Raw genomic sequence first — 15,668 nt, forward strand, 5'->3', positions numbered from 1 at the left:
TAATAAAACCTCATTGTAAGATTCATGTTTGATCCTATAAACATTGAATAATCCACTCTGGTTTCATTTATTGTTGACATTTTTGAACTGGGACTGAATCAAAAGATCCATACAGTGAGAACCTTTAGTCATCTTTATCAGTGGTTTCTTCACCTTCCCTTTAAGATGAAAGACAAGATGATCCATTCAAGTGAAGCTGATCCCGCAATAAAGATTATATCATCAACTTTATCTCAGATGAAGCTGCAGCGATAAAAAGCAAAAGAAAACACCACAATCATTGCTTCAATATAGATGAATAACTTTATTCAATTATCATAAATAGATATATTTGGAATTATACAAAATCTGTACAAAATCCTCACAAATCGGATAGCACGTTTTGGGATTATAAGTGTCTCTGTCGGAATGAAGAGTCTCTTGTGAGTTTGTTCAGTAGAAATGTGGATGCCGGATCATGAGCTGAGGCGCGGGGTGAGGAGTCAGCTGCTGCGCCAGGACCAGCTGCGAGACGGGCAGCGGGTAAAGGCCGCGGCCGGATGCGCTGTAGTGGGCCTGGTGCGCGGCCATGGCGTGGTACTGAACCGGGTGCAGAGGCTGGAAGGACACCTGGGGTGCGAGGTAGTCCTGGACTTCCCGTTTCAGCTTCATCCGCCTGTTCTGGAACCAAGTCCTGACCTGCAGAAGAAGCAAAGGTTTGAATGTAACATCCAGGGCGCTTTACCGGGGAAACTAATCCACCTTCCTCATTAATTATCCTATTATACACGCTGTGTTTGCATTTTACCTGAGTTTCTGTGAGGTTCAGCTTCTGTGCCGTCTTCACCCTCTCCCCCGCGTCCAGGTATTTGTGTTTGCTGAAGATCTTTTCCAGCCTGCTGATCTGCTCCGGAGTGAACTTGGTGCGCACTCGGCGCTGCGGTGCGTCTTTCTCCGCATCATTCCCTCCATCCGCTGAGGGACACTCGGAGGAAGCCGCTTCGCTCTCGTACCCGGAGGAATACCCGCTCATTTCAAAAACTGAAGACAGAAAAAACGGTTACTAATCAGAAACTTTTACCAAAAACATTGAAAAAATATTAATTGATTCAGAAGATTACTTGGAGAGGAGCAGTCTGCTGGATGCAAAGGTGAGCCGACGCCGGAGCTCTGCGGTTCTCTGACCTCATCTGACCCTCCCTGCTTAGCGGCCTTTGACGACTTGGGTTTCGGCTGCAGGTAACCTTTACCAAAAGCCGGTGCGCTCGGCTGCACCATGCAGAGAACATGGGGTCTGTGCGCACGGGAAGCTCTTTGCCCCTCCTTCGCTGCGCCGCTGTTGTGGCTCTGCGCCAACCAGTCCACCGAAAAGTATTTCACCATGTCCACGGTGCTGCTGCCCAAGTGGCCTGTAAATCCACCAAATGTCACAGGAGAGCGTGCTGTGGCAGCTCCCCGGCCTGCAGCCAAGCTTTTATAGCTGCCCCGGACACTCGCCGCCATTTGCATATGTAGAGCCCCTTGTTAACGCCCGATCAATCCCGATGATTGGGGGATAATGGCTCGTTATTGAAGTCTTTACATATCCTGTGAGCGTGTGAAGACCTGGCGCCACCGAGTCCGCGACGTCTGGAGAGTTCCAGAGGACAGGATTTAAAGACTCTGTCTCACTGAATCTAATTATCCTCTGACTGAGGCAGCTGTTCTTTAAAGGTTACAAATTTGGACGTTTACTTTCCACAAGCTCCCACTTTGATCAGGTATTTTACAATTTGTACACTAGAAAAGGCAAGCCGAGGGGATTAAGCACTCGCCATTAAAATGACTGAAACAGTTGCCACTTTAAAATTCAGATTGTAACACTCACTTCCCACAGGCTTCCACTTTAGCCTGCACTGTAAAACCAAACTGCTAGAATCTCAATCAGTGAAACTGTTTGGGTTTGGGCAGATTTTATTCAGAAATTTAACAATTCAAAGACACTTAAAAACATTACATTTTCACTCATTTTCAAATTGTAATTACTTTAAAAAAATCAATTAAATGACAAATAGGGTAATTAATTTAGTTGCTGGAGTGAATGATATCATAAACATTCAGTTTTATTTGTACTTAATAAAACATGAGTTAATATTTTAAGTGTATTTGAAGCTCTGGTACCAAATGCTGGTTCTTGGGTCGGACAGACAACTGGAAATAAATCAGCAACTAAAGAGTTGATTGCAATTTGACTGCTCAAATGTAACATTGATTGCATTTAAAAAAGGCATTGTCGTCATGAGAAATGGCTCAAAAATTTTTGATGATTAACTTGACAAATTTAATTAATTTTGTATATGTTTTGGTTGAATCTGTTTCCTACATATTCTTCAGTCCACTAAATACATCTTCTATATTTTTATTTCTCATATGCAGCCCAATGTTAACACAGACTTTAAAGTCAAATCCTGTCATGATCTCTGGGACTTTGGTTTGGAGTTTTGCCATGGAGCGTTTGACTCTCTGCTTCCCCATGTGTTTTGTCAGGCATTTCTCCCATCTCTGCAGTTTTCTCTGTACCAACGTTTTTGAATTTCCTAAGGTAAAAGTTTTTCTTTTCAGCTGCCTGCCTCCTGCCTCCTCCCTGGTGCTCGTTAGGTTTGGTTCTCTTGTTGAGGAGGAACCAGCAGAGGCATTTGTTATTCCTCAGAGGATTCTCTGAATCATGTTTGTGAACATAAATGACTACATCCATGAAGCTTTTAATCTATCTGAGCATACAAAGGGAGGGATTCTAGACTGAGAAATACTGCTGCAAATATCTCGTTTCTCCATTTAATTAATAAAATATAAATTGTGATATGTTGTCTGTTGTGTGTAAAGTTTAAAACAACATAAGATTAGAAGCTAGCTATTTTGAGAAACACTATATTTGAAATATTCTGAATTTATTATTTAAAAAAAAATAATTACATTTCAAAATGAGGGAAAAGCTGTTCTGATTACATCATATCCACTTAGAAACGTGATTGAAAATGATCAGAAACAGAATCATACAAGTTGCAGCAAACATTTTTTGTTTTGTCAGTGTATAATCAGTGTCTTCACTTCTTTTGACCATATTCAAGTAAAATTAGACACTTTTTTAGTAAGAAATAGAAATAAGAAAAAAAGTTTCGTCTTCTAAAATATACGCAAAAAATCTAATTTGTCAAGTTACTTCATACTTGGCTTGTCTGGAAAATTCATCACAGTTTATTTTTAGCGCATTCCCGGTGAAGTTTGTGCAATCAAGTGGGAATCAACCCTCCAGTGGGTTTCTGCATCGACATGCTTCAATCCCCGTCGGTGTGCGTCGGCGCCAGCTACTCAACCACCAGCGTTTGGCACAGGCGCTCCAAACTTTAAAGAGATCAAAGGCATTACAGTAGCAACACAATTACGCTTGATTGTCGCTGCGTTCGTGTGTAAAGACGATAAAACAAGCTTTTCCGAGCCCAGGCGGGGCAACAGAAAAAAAGCACTCAGAGCTTCACAAGCTTCAATGATTTAAACAAACTTTTTTCTCTCTGACTAATCTGTAAAGCAGACTGAAATCATGCTTTGGATGTGCCAAACAAATCCCAGGACAGTTTTCCATCTTTTCCCAGAGCCGTGAAGGATTCCCTGAGTGTCACTGAGCTCAACCTGTAGCTATGCTCCAGAGCAGAGAAGAGGCCAGGTCTGGTTTTCTTTTATCGGCGATCTGCTGCCGTCTAGGGAGGAGCCCAGGACGGCCAAAAGGCCCATTCAGCCTTTTGGCGAACTTTACCTGCCCCGCTTTGAAGGCGCGCTCTGATCCCGTTAGATAACAATAAGAAACCATCGGGACGCCGCCTGCACACTGGGCCCATTTCCTCAGCTGTGGTTCTGTTCGGAGCGCAGAGGCTTCTCTCATTGTATTCTAATGTTTCCTAACAGTCTGGATCGGTCATGCAGCGGTTCTGTCCAGTGCACAAGTGGACCAAAGCGGAAGAAAATGGAAGTCTTTCACCCCCAACTCTGAACTCCATTAACGACTCTAAAGAAGACACAGTTTTCCATTTTGTTTCTTGAAGTTCATGAGACAGAAAACAAGTTATAATACCAAAGTTTATCTTATACTTAAACCCAAACATAATGATCTAATACTTAAACTCAATTACTGTGTTAATTGAAGTTTAATGTTCTCAGACTTAGCAAAGACTTTTAATTATTTTTCCTATTTAATTATAACAAAAGTCTTACTACCTGCTTAATCATATTTCCAGAAATGTTCAGACTTTAATGCACTTTATGTGGGTAATTTAAACATGACAAAGTGATTAAGATGGCAGCACCTTGCAAAATGCATCACACTTCCTGAACTTTTTCACATTTACTCACATCGCACATGTATTCAACATCCTGATTTGCAAATAGAGCCCAGCTGCGTGTAATTTAATCTCACCATAATCCAGAATATTAATAAAACAGCATCATAAAGACCAAGGAAGACAGCAGGGCGAAAGTCCATCACATGGTGACAAAGAGACACACACGCGTATAAAAGCACTCTCACTCCTGAGGGCAATTTAGAGATGCTGATTAGCCTAACATGCATCTGTTTGTGAGGAAGAAGAATGACCCTGCAAAGCATCCATAGTGCTAGCAGCTGCACCACCATGTAGCCTGGAAACTTTTTAAAGCTACATATGTTGCATTATTGGAAGGAAACAAACACATTAGAGGCTCCAACAGACTTGAGTCCGTGGCAGGAGTTCAGCTTCCATCAGAACAACACCACTAAATATACCTACCTGTATTTAAATCAACATTTTTTAAGAATAACTTGAAATAGACAGACGTGTTACAGATGTTGTCTATCCAGATTTCAGTCTCTAAATGTTAAAATCTGGTAGAGTCATACCCTCTCCCCCACAAAAAACCTGCAGCTGCACATTTCACAGACTTTTATTTGTAAAAAGGGTTTAAATTAATCACTGTTTTCTTCTACCTTATTGCACATTACTTTGTGTTGGTGTATCACAGAAAATCCCAATAAAATGCACTGAAGTTTTTCATTATAATGTGACAAAATGTTTAAAGGTTCCATAGGTATAAAAATATTTACAAGGCAAAGTAAATCCAATCTGAGAGAAATAGTGAAGCATTTGTTGTTACTTAAATATATTTCAACACTTTACCATAATTTTATAAATTATACTGAATTTTACTATTTATAGTCAGGCTAGATTATAAATGAACATATGACAAAACAATTAGCAGCACATGCAGCCAGATTAAAATTAAAGTAAAAATTTATCATACCATCGTTATTATTGGAATAAAGTTTAGAAAGCTTAAAATCCAGCAGCATACGTTTCAAACTGCGGGACAGAAGCTCAGACTTCCGCCAGTGTTTCCAGTTTGACACGAGCAGACTAACTGGTCATGACAGTTATTGTCTGACAATAATACACCTTGGCAAGCGGGAGTCTATAAAATTGAATTTATTTGTCTAATTTAAGCAAATCTTCATTGCACATCACATTCCATCTCCATGGTGAAGTTCACGGCAGAAAAGGAGAGCTGCCAAGGAAAAAATGGGCTCTGGCTGAACATCAGTAATAATTTGCACATTGGTGTTTCATGTTTCATCATTTGCTCTGCACTGAGAATTTGCAATCACTGTAAACATGTTAGCCGGTTGCTGCAAATATGATCATCATTAAGTGTATTTTTCTACATTTAGATTTCTCATTGATTTGCAAATAGAAATGAATTACAGCATGTAGGTAGTAAATTATATGGCCATTAAAAAAGTATTTTCTGCACAATGCCTTTTATTTCCTTCATTTGAAGTTAACTTAAGTTCATACTAACGCTAGGTCCTATTTGTCTCACATATACCTAAGTTGGGGTCATAAATATGTAAGTAGGTTCTTGAAATCCTTCTAAGAATATAAACTAAATAAAAAAAACTGCAAGGAGAAAGCATATGCAATTTGTAAACAGTGTAAAACAGTGGTCCCCAACCTTTTTATCACCGCGGACCGGTCAAGGCGTGGCAATTTTACTGCGGCCCGGTAGGAGGGGTTGGTGGAGGGTGAACCGCCAGACAGGCATGTGCCCTCTAAAGCCTAGTTCACATGGCATAATTTTACATTTTTTGCTCTGATTTTCCCCTTAGTTCCGAGTGCGGCTCGCCATAATCGTAACCGATCATCCTGCAGTGTGGTGTAGAACGTCGGGACCGCGCCGATTTAAAATCGGGCATTTTCAACATGTTGATTGAGAAAAAAAAAATTAAATAAAACAACATATTGGACAATATACTGATTGTTGATGGTGATTGTGTTGCGATTTTTAACTGACTTGGTAAAAATGTTTGAATGCTCAACAAAGAATCTGTTTCACCAGCCGGGGAAGTTTGTCAAAAATATTCAATCTTTGAATTCAGCTGGTCCAGTCACTCCAGTTGACACATCAACATAAAATCTAGGAACTAAACAGGCACAGTACCTTTAGAAACATTTGTGAAACAAAATGTTTTCCTTAGAAATCTGAGGAATTCCAGTGTGATAACATGATTGGATGCCACCGATCATGAAATTTCCTCACTGCTAAATATTCCAGTCAACTGTCAGTGGTTTATAACAAAGCGGACGCTATTGGAAGAAATCCAGACAAAAATTCAACTCAACTGAAGTTGGGCCATCATCATTTTAAATCCTATGAATTCAGAATGGGATTTTGCTCAAATTCATGTCTGATGGCAGACAAATGAATACTTCTGACCATGTAGTGTTTGTTTTACACGTAACCAGATTCACTAAGACGTTATCAAAATGTAAACCTCAGGACCATGTGTGTTGCAAAGACCATATCAGGAGAAACAATGATAGAAAGTCCAATAAACTGACAATCACTGCACTGAGTGATTGACCTCGTCTGAAGATAGGATCTGATCTGTTTCTGTCAGTTTTTGTGTATACAGTAGAGAGCAAGAGAGTCGAAGCCACTCAGGAGAGGCTGATTAGGTTTACTGTGTCACACTCCACTCAAAGCCCCTGATTCGAGAATCATTTGGCCTACATTTCAGAAAACAGACTCCAAACTACAGCCCAACCCAATGTAGCAAACATCTGGAGCAAAACATTCTGTGCTCCAGAATGTAACTTACTACTAAATCATGCTACCCTGTGCAATTTACCCAGAAAACAAATTAGGTATGACACAAGTTTCCAGTTATTAGAAAACAATTAATGACATCTATACTTGCAGTTACTTGAAGCTAACCTCAATCACTAGAAACATCTAATCTTTATGCTAACAGATACCAGTATGCTAACATGACAACCCGAACTTGACATTTTACTAGAGTGATTTTCACTCCTCTTTAGTTGAGCCAGCACGAGGCTTTTATAAAATATAGTCAATAACATGCTGTGAAAGCTCTTATCAGGAAATGAGAAAAACTGTAAACTGAATAAAACTGTTTGAACATCAATTCATATCAGGTCCTACATGTGACTTCCCAGTGTCAGATTCATGTCTAAAAAACATTTGACCACTGCTCTGACCAGAAGCACTTCTTATGTTAACAGTTAACTCAGATTATGACTATGTTTTCTGATAATGTCCATCAGAATTGTAACAATCTGGATTTCTGGGAACCTTTAGATGTCAACAGTCCATTTTAAAGTCTAAAAGGTCAGAACAGTAACTGTTTTATTTTATAACTTAAAACGTTTTTTACGTTAATGTTTTTTCACATTTTTAGACAGAGGTTAAAAAACAGCATCATCTGTTTTTAGCCCAGCAACTGTCAGTGGGGCTTTAAGAGCAAGTTAAGACATACACGAACAACAGCGCCCTCTGGAGTCACAATACACGGAACGTCTCACTCTTTGGTGTAACAACTGCATGACTTATAAAATTCAAAAATACAATCATTTTTGGTCACACTCTTCAGTGTGGAGCTTGTGTGGAATATTCAGGGAATAAGGCTTAAAGTTATCTTTTTTCACAGAAATTATAAAAAGTTATTCAAATTGAAAGTTTTTTTAATGAAAACATGTTGACTGTTGACCGCTTTTAACCTCTGACCTGACCTTTTGGGAATGTACGTTATTTGGAAACAATAGCATTCTTTTGGAAGTCTCACAATTAAGGTAATCGTCTTACTACACACAAACACTGCATTTTACAGTTAAGCATGCTGATATAAGACGCTGAAGACAACTTAAAATCTCAAAACCATGATATTCCTGTGTTTTATTTAAGTAATAGTACAACTCCTTAATGACTGCCCATGGCACAAAGGCAAGAAAAAAATATTAGAATGATGTAAATTATAAATATGAAGAGAATATTTAATCAGCAAAAATCTGCACTAGCAAGTCAAACTTTCAAAACCAGAAGTTAGAAAATCTGCCACAAAACAGTTGGATGAGTTCAAGGAATTCATTAAACTGAAAATTAATGTATGATTGAAAACCTTGCAGCTTATCCAGTTTATAATATTAATGCATGCTGACTCACATGAAACAACAGAATGTGATTCATTTAAAACTTGCACTGGAATTTAAAAAAAAGCAAAAAGTCATGCATTACTAAACACATCGTTGCACAAAACAATTTTAATGTTAAGTGGCTCTACAGATAATTTACTGTGGAAAATGGTAAAGACTGCTGAAAAAAACTGACATTTTCATCTAAAGCTTATAAATGTATAACACAGAAACATAGCTGCTGAAATTGTGCTTTAGCTGAGTCAATCCCAAGCAAAGAATCACGCTGTGATACTACTGCAGGTGTAAGTTGTGATTTTTAGGCACCTATATCATTTCAATGGACATGCATTTCACATGTTCAGGCCACAAACAATTATAGATTAGAGAAAACATACCAAACAAATTAAATACACTATACAAAAAATATCCAAGTGTGCATCAGTTAAGAAAAAAAAATCAACACAAAAAAAACATTGTTTAATTTTGTTGAAGGAACAAAATGCAAACAAAAAATATATCCATTCATCATCTATCCTCACTTATCCTTGCAGGGTCACAGGGTGGGTGGTAACTCTGATCATTTGGTTTAATCTGGACAAATCGCCAGTCCATCACAGGACACACACACAAACACACCCCTACACACACACACACACACACACTTAAGATCAATTTAGAGAGACCAATAACCCTAATAATTATGTGTTTGGACTGTGGATGGAAGCAGGAGTACCTGGAGAGAACACAAGCCTGCACAGGAGAACATGCAAAAAGACGCCTGGCTGGGATCTGAATCCAGCAACAGTTCAACCTGAAAACAAACAAAAACATAAATCAAACTGAATTTTAAAAATATGACCAGAGTGTGAGTTTTGAACTAAGTTTGCCTTGAACTTCATTTCCAAATTTCTTCTGTTTTTGCTTCTCCACCATAACTAAAAGTTTCAGAAAAGTAATAATATTAGACAAAGATGAGCAAAAATACTTTCAAAATGCATTAAATGATTATTTAATTTATTAAGGACAAAAATTTATTCAAACTGAAATGTTAATGCCTCTAAACCCTATAACTTGTTGCAGCACCTTTGGCCACAACAACTTCCATTAAGAAATTTTGAAACATGAAAACCGCAGAGGAATTTTATTCAGCTCTTGCAAAATTGATATAATTTAGTTACACTGGAGCATTTTTGAGCAGAAACAGTCTGTTTACATCCCAACAGATTTAGATCTGGACTACTCCAAATTTCTATATTATTCACTGTCACTGTGACTGCAAGTCACTGCAATTTATTAAAATTAATCTAATTTTTATCCACAAGCAATATTTAATGCAAAACGCAATGTTTTACAATTGCAATAAATACTGTTAAGTAACTGAATCAATAGATATAAACAGCTTATATTATGATGTTGTTTCACATTGTACATTATCCAAAATTATGCAACTATGTTTCTTTTTTTCTGTTAAGAAATGTTCAACCTCTCTCTGTGTCACTCTTTACAGTCACTGTATTTTAGTGGAAACATTTATTTTTAAAAGTCAAGCACTTTAAATGTTGTTCTCTGATAACTTTTGGATGAGTCGGTGATGAGCTCTTGTACATTTAGTAGATTGTTCACTCCTGAAAAGCTTCACCATTGTTACTTGCTCTTCCATTAGTGAATAATTGGTTCTCAGTGTGATTAAGAAAAAGGTTTAGTAATACTTTCATTACTCTTGATTTCAGCGATTTTGCTTGTTATCTCAAATTTCTTTGGATCAGGGCATGCTGCATTGGTTTTAGAGATATTTCAGCCAACTTGATGCTGTAACACTGGTTCTATTTAAATAAAACATGGGACAATTAATTAGACAATTAGAAAGCAGTTTTTGGTATTTACTTCAGATAATTCTGTCTGACATTTGAATTTGTTTGATCATTTGAAACATGTAACTGAGATAAGGAAGCAAAAGCAGAAGACGTCTGTAAGGGAGCAAATACTTTTCCACAGCACTGTAACGTAATAAGTCTGGACGCAGGGCAATGTCCTGGATTTGAAGTTCATCTCTAAAATGAGGCAAAGCAGGCTTCACTGGAAAGTAGCTTTCACCCTCCTCAGCGTGTCGTGGATCCTCCGTGTCTGACGCTCGCTGGACCGTTGACAGTTGGCGTCGCTGTCAGCGGCCAGCAGGTGGATGTCTGTCGTGGCGAATCGGGCGATCCGGCGGCGCAGGTAGGCCTGAAGGTCCTGGTCTGGGCTGTACGGGTACACAACCTCCTGGAAGGCATGGACCTGACTCACAACCTTTGCGATGTTCCTGAAACCAAAACAAGAATCAAAGAAAAGTTTAAAGAAACGCAGAAAGCAAGAAAAAAAAGCACGGAGGAGATACATTTTATATCTGCTTTTCTTCTCCTTAATCTCATCAGATTTGACCTGATTTTTTTGGAGCGAGCTGGAAAAACCCAGAATCTATGGTAACCAGCTGTTTTTTTTTCTCCCGACCTCATCATCTGGCTACACACGGTCACCTCTCAGCATCTGGCCACAAACCTTTTTCCAATCAACCCCTCCTCCCACAGGCACCATCTGCAGCAACACTGGCACCCCAACAAACTACCCAGATTCAGCAGCTGTGCCGTCGCCATCCCAGCCCCACTTGTTCTGACCTCAGCATCTGGTCAGCCATATTGGAGTGGAGAAGAAGGACACAGGAAAATATGTCCTTTTTGTGAGTTGGCCGACTTTGTCATAAACTGATTTGCAGAAAGAGAGGGAGGGAAGGCCAATTCTCATATAATGATACTAACTGTTCACATTTCGTGCCACTGCAGTGATATATGAGAGGATTATTTTTACGACTGGATACGTTACATAGCAACCGGACACTTAGTTGTGCAAGTTTAAGCAGAAATCTCACAGCAGGTTGGATAATTTTCCCACTTTAGTGCCATCATCTACATCACAGGTGTCAAACTCCAGTCCTCAAGGGCCGGTGTCCTGCAGTTTTTAGATGTGCCACAGGTACAAAACATTGGAATCAAATGGCTTAATGACCTCCTCCTTGTGTAGATCAGTTCTCCAGAGTCTTAATGACCTAATTATTCTATTCAGGTGTGGTGCAGCAGAGGCTCATCTAAAAGTTGCAGGACTCCGGCCCTTGAGGACTGGAGTTTGACACCCCTGATCTACATTTAGTGTTTCTGAACAGAATCAGCTGCTAATGCAGAGCATGAACATAAAATTTGACCCCTATAGATTCCACATATGTAGCACAATTCACAGACAGGCGGCCAAATGAAATTTGTTTACTGTTGTCACATAATCATATGAATGTACAGCTGCATCAACAGTTATGTCAGGAAATTTATTCCAAATGTTAAATTTGTACCTACAGACTGACACATTTTTTGGTATATTTTGGAGATTTTGGTTTACAGCTAATGAAAACCCAAACTTTAGTTTCTCAAAACATTATAATATTGCATAAGATGAATAAAACTGGATTTTTAATACACAAATATCAGCCAGCACTATGGACAATATGTGCATCCAGTACTTGGTTTGTGCTCCTGTTGCATGAATTACTGCAGCACTGCAGCACGGCATGGAGCCGTTCAGCCTGCGCCTCTGCTCAGGTTTTAAGGTATCCAAAACCAGCAGATGACCTGACTCCCCAAATCATCACTGAATGGAATATTTCTATACAGGACCTCGAGCAACTTGGATTTTATATCTTCATTATGAGGCCTAAATGAAAATAATCAACTTTAATCTGATATATCTATTGCTTGTGAACCATTTCTTGCCAAACTTTTTCCTTCCACTAAACCTTTCAATAATAATAATAGGGTACAGCACTCTCCGAACAGCATTGACCGTTTGTGACCTAGTCTTTTGAATTTTTTAATTAAAATTAAATAAACTTTTCACTGATTTCATTATCTAATCTAACTTACTGAGATACTGCATATCTACGCATTTAATTTTATTCATAATAACAACAACTCTCCTAAACTTTGTAAGAAGTCTAATGCAATTTCAACATCTCGTTTAGAGATGTTTAGAGTTTAAAATTAGATTAGTTATGTTTGTTATTTGCTGCTGTGTTTGGGTGTTTGTGTTTGTTGCTGAAGACCAAGTTTCTCATGTTTAACTCTATAATTCTAAGTACAAATGTTGAACTGAAATGCTGTTTAGTTTTTTTTACAAACATGCTGAAGGCCATAAATCTCTACATTGTTGCTCCTTGTTCAAAATTCTTGTATTTTATTCAGAAGCAATTTTGCAAACCTAAATCCTGATGCAACATTGTTCTTTAGAGACAAGAGACTTTTTTCCAAAGAAATTGTATTTTTCTAGTATTTTCCTAATTGTTCTATAACGAACTTTAACATCCAACTGAGGCTTATTGAGTCTAAAATGAAGCTCTTGGGTTTTTGTGCAAATGTCCAATTCCTGTTTTTGACATTGAGTGACCTAATCACGTTTTTTCCCCGTTGTTTTCATTTTTTTTTATTGAACTACTAAACCAGTAACATCACCATCCTGACTGAATAAAATTGAAAAACCTTTGAGTTTCTGTGTAAATGACATTTTTCTGCATACAAAGCTTGCCTGAGTTTGGTCCACTTATAAGCCCCAGTGGTTAGTGTGAATGCACCGATCTCCAGCTGCTGCACATGCATAGCCAGGATGTGAGCGGACGGCAGTGTGGGCCTCGTCCTCTTCTGCTCTGGTCCAATCAGACACAGGTCGTCGCTCTTCAGAAACACCTGCAGTTTAACATAGAAAAGAGCCAGGACTGACAAACAGGACAGTGTTGGATTTGTTAGAAATTGTTGTATTCTGGATGCGCTGTAAACTCTGAAACTCTCCTGCTCAAAGGTGTTTGTTCCTGTGTGTTTATTGCCTTGCAGCAACTCAGACCCTAAACCTTCTCAGATTTGCACATTACCTGAATGGCTCGCAGCTCCTCCAGGATCTCATAGACTTTGGAAGCCAGGTGTTTCCACGCCTGCCGGCAAGAAGTGGGTGTTACTCTTTAGAGCATCACTAATGTAAAAAGTTTATTATACCAAACACTTCACACAACATATGTGCTGGTTTCTCTTATTAGGTATAATAAAGTTTTAAAATGACATTGTAATGATTTAAAGTACTTTGAATGAAATGCTAGAGAAGGTCCAGGAGTTACTGAGAGTTTTTTGTACCTAAGGTGAGAGCAAAGTAACAACGTCCTCCATCTTTTGCAGCACACTTACTGTCAGCTAGTTGAAAAAAAGTTACAGTACTTTTTCTTCACTTACAAGACAGACAAATTTGTCTATTCTGAAATAAAATATGGAAATGGAAAGAAAATGAGTGAAATTCAAGACTTGTGTTCAGGTATTGTTGTAGTAACAGGCTCATTTAGGTTTTATGCATATATATATCTATATAGATAGATATATATAGTGAAAATATTAGATTGTTTTAGCAGCAAAGGGAGTAATTTTAATGTTTCTGTTTTAAGTAAGAGCATTTTGACCTGGTATAGACTTATTATAAATTGTAGAGTTAATGCTGTTATAATACCAGTTGTTGTCAGGGAACCTAATATCTTTTAGAAAAAAAAATATGGAAATTTGGTTCATTATTTCAGCATTGCTGTGTTTTCATTGTGAGCATTTTTAATTACTTTTCATACCTACATTTCCCCTCACTGAGCTCACTCTGTCTACATCTTATTTGAATTCATTAATGCTAATTTCTCATTTGTGAAACTAATTAAATACCATCCAAGCTCAATCACAGCAGAAAAAAAATGCTTAGCTCGAGGGCACCAGACTTATTAGACAAAGTTAGAAGTTTGTAATAGTGAAGCCTTACTGGTAATTGCCTGACAGTCATATTCTCCAGACCTCCAAGAACCTGCATGGCTGTGGCGAAGTTCCTCATTTCATAGCAATACTTTCCGATCCACAGATACCTCGTCAGCAAGGCAGCTCGGGTCTGGAAGACAGGAGAGTGTGCAGTGAAGAAAAAAATAATAAATAAATAAACAATTAGGAAAATAAATCCAAAACGTTAACATTTTGTCCCATTCACACTGTAAACACCAATGTAGTTTAGGAGGATTTCATGCCATGGAATGTGACACATAGTTTTTCAAAAATAACATATGAAAAATGTGGTGTAAATTTATATTCACTGCAGCTACAGAAGCAAAACTCCAACTCTCAAATCCTCTCAGACACTCATGCATTATCTGGAGTTACTGCAGTCATTAACTTTATGCTCTCTCTGTATTTTTCTCTTCATGGCAGACACACTTGGCCCTGGATGTCTGAAGGGGGCCATCAGCTGAACTATTGCTGCCAATAATTTCCTTTTCTCTTCCTCACAGAGACAGGTTTTGCTGAAGGTTTCTCATGCATGCTCCAAATGAAGGATTGCTGCAAGTCGGTGGCTTGATGCAATCGTCTGGGTTTCCTCAGACAGAAATCATCTGGAGTGACGGATTGATGCCTTGTTTTATAACTAGGATCAAATTGGAAATGACTTTACACAATTAGATTGAATTAACTACACATTTCTGTTTATTAATTGATGTGGGACAACATTTGTTATGAATCGACCCTTGAACATGAACACGTTTTGATTTAAACTTTTTCATTGTAGCTCTGGCTGTAATGCTCAAGTATTGTTCTCTCTTCAAAGCTTTAGGTGGATAGCCATGTCTTTAAAGGTTTGCAAGCAGTTCTACACTCTTTCCAGTTTGGACAGTGGAAAGTGTTCAAAGGTTGGGATGTTGTTCTGCAACCTAACTTTATCCTTGACCCATGCCTTGGTCCTCCACAGTTGAAAGCACTGTTGCCTTGCAGCAAGAAGGCCTTTCTGCATGGAGTTAGCATGTTCTCCATGACCATGTGTGGGTTTCCTCCCACAGTCCAGAATCATAACTGTTAGGTTATTTGGTCTCTCCATGTTTCCCTCAGGTGGCTGTTTGTCCTCTGCGTTTGTGTGTTGCCATGTAATGGTCTGGCAACCTGTCCAGGGTGTCGCTGCCTCAATGACTGCTGAAGGACAACTGGGAATGAAAGATGGATGGATTTATTTCCCTTCTACTTCATTTTTATACGCAACTTTGTGTTTGTCTGTTACATAAAATCTAAAAAAAATAAACAAGTTTTTGATGCTAGTGCGTCAAATGTGGGAAAAGATCAA

General features: G+C 38.5%; 2 protein-coding genes across 3 annotated transcripts in view; both read right to left on the reverse strand.

Annotated features, from left to right (window-relative positions):
* Positions 1–284: 284 nt before the first annotated feature.
* vox (ventral homeobox) lies at positions 285–8,051 on the reverse strand. The gene is given in 5 exon segments (XM_032553384.1): positions 285–678; positions 788–1,020; positions 1,101–1,383; positions 1,385–1,426; positions 1,429–8,051. Coding segments are annotated over 5 exon segments (864 nt in total). The 5' UTR covers positions 1,489–8,051; the 3' UTR covers positions 285–432.
* Positions 8,052–8,209: 158 nt separating this feature from the next.
* The window catches only part of kndc1 (kinase non-catalytic C-lobe domain containing 1), a 41,643-nt gene continuing 34,184 nt past the window's right edge, over positions 8,210–15,668 (reverse strand). The window contains exons 28-31 of one of the 2 annotated variants that reach the window (XM_032553382.1): positions 14,331–14,453; positions 13,417–13,476; positions 13,077–13,234; positions 8,210–10,776 (exon numbers count right to left, since the gene is read on the reverse strand). In XM_032553382.1, the coding sequence (XP_032409273.1) occupies positions 10,548–10,776; positions 13,077–13,234; positions 13,417–13,476; positions 14,331–14,453 (570 nt within the window). In that variant the 3' untranslated portion in view covers positions 8,210–10,547. Of the gene's footprint in view, positions 10,777–13,076; positions 13,264–13,416; positions 13,477–14,330; positions 14,454–15,668 lie in introns of those variants that run through there. The other variant, XM_032553383.1, reaches the window with a different exon arrangement.

This window comes from Xiphophorus hellerii, chromosome 22 (genome assembly GCF_003331165.1).
Source record: "Xiphophorus hellerii strain 12219 chromosome 22, Xiphophorus_hellerii-4.1, whole genome shotgun sequence".
NCBI classification, from domain to species: Eukaryota; Metazoa; Chordata; class Actinopteri; order Cyprinodontiformes; family Poeciliidae; genus Xiphophorus; species Xiphophorus hellerii.